The 1,094-nt window shown below is 48.2% G+C and overlaps 1 protein-coding gene across 1 annotated transcript in view; it reads right to left on the bottom strand.

Moving 5' to 3' along the window:
* Positions 1 to 902: 902 nt before the first annotated feature.
* LOC101847461 (phosphatidylinositol 4-phosphate 5-kinase type-1 alpha) overlaps positions 903 to 1,094 on the bottom strand; it is a gene marked incomplete at its 3' end in the record, with an annotated part of 93,375 nt that continues 93,183 nt past the window's right edge. Inside the window, 1 exon segment of the mRNA XM_013089914.2 lies at positions 903 to 1,087. Within this exon segment, the coding sequence (XP_012945368.1) occupies positions 903 to 1,087 (185 nt within the window).

The following is a 1,094-nucleotide window of genomic DNA, read 5'->3' as shown; positions in this document are numbered from 1 at the left end:
ACACACACACACACACACACACACGTGCGCACACATTTACACACGCGTGCCCACACAAAAATACAAAACAATCTTCTGTTTTAGTGCGAAAGAAATAATAAAGAAAAGAATAAAACTTCTTTGGCCTTGGATCCGAATTAATAAATTAATAAATAGACTGACAATCAAACAAAAATAAGATAACAAACAACAAATGAACAAACAAATATAATGACAGGCGAACAAGTAAACAAAATGACAGACGTACAATCCCAAATGACAGACGAACAAAAACAAGAAACAGCAGCAAAACGTATACAGTTTGTCTCTTACCGTTAAAGGCGCTGATCATCTCTGACAGACTGGGGAGACCTGTGCCTGGGGCGGCGGGGTTCGAACCTCCTGGTGGAGATGATTTGTTTGGGGGGGGGGAACGGGAGGGGACGGGAGAGGGTGGGAAAGATTGGGTGAGGAAGATGGGAACAGAGAGAGAGAGAGAGAGAGGGAGACAATGAGAAAGAGAGGAGAGAGAGACAGGAAGAAGAGAGAGGGGAGAGGGAGGAAGATACAATAGAGAGGGGAGAAAGAGGAAGGGGGTAGAGAGAGAAAAAGGGAGAGAGACAGACAGGCAGACAATGAAAGACAGAGAGGAGATGAGGCAGAGAGGGAGGGACAGAAATATATAGTGAAAAGAGAGAGAGAGAGAGAGAGAGAGAGAGAGAGAGAGAGAGAGAGAGAGAGAGAGAGAGAGAGAGAGGAGAGAGAAGGGAGAAGGACAGACAGACATGACAGACAGTAGAGATAAAAAAAGGAGAGAAAGTGAGAGGGAGAGAAGAGACAGAAAAAGAAAGAAAGAAAGAAAAAAAGAAAGAGAAGGGGAAAAAGACAAAGAAAAAGAAAGACAACAGCCAACAACCACTGACCTTCAGCATGACCTCCGACCTCTGGTGGTCCGAGGAAGAGGGCTGTACCCGCGCCGACACACGTTCTGAGCGAGGCGAGCGGGGCACGGCGCGGGCCGCTTGCGGGTGTCTGTGGCGAAGGTCGGGGCTCCGAGAGGCTCCGTCGGTCAGACCGCTGGGCTCCAGAGCGTTACTGCTGCCCATGTCTGAGAG

Source organism: Aplysia californica, unplaced genomic scaffold, assembly GCF_000002075.1.
Source record: "Aplysia californica isolate F4 #8 unplaced genomic scaffold, AplCal3.0 scaffold01078, whole genome shotgun sequence".
Taxonomy (NCBI): Eukaryota; Metazoa; Mollusca; class Gastropoda; order Aplysiida; family Aplysiidae; genus Aplysia; species Aplysia californica.
This window is presented reverse-complemented; position numbering and strand designations above follow the sequence as displayed.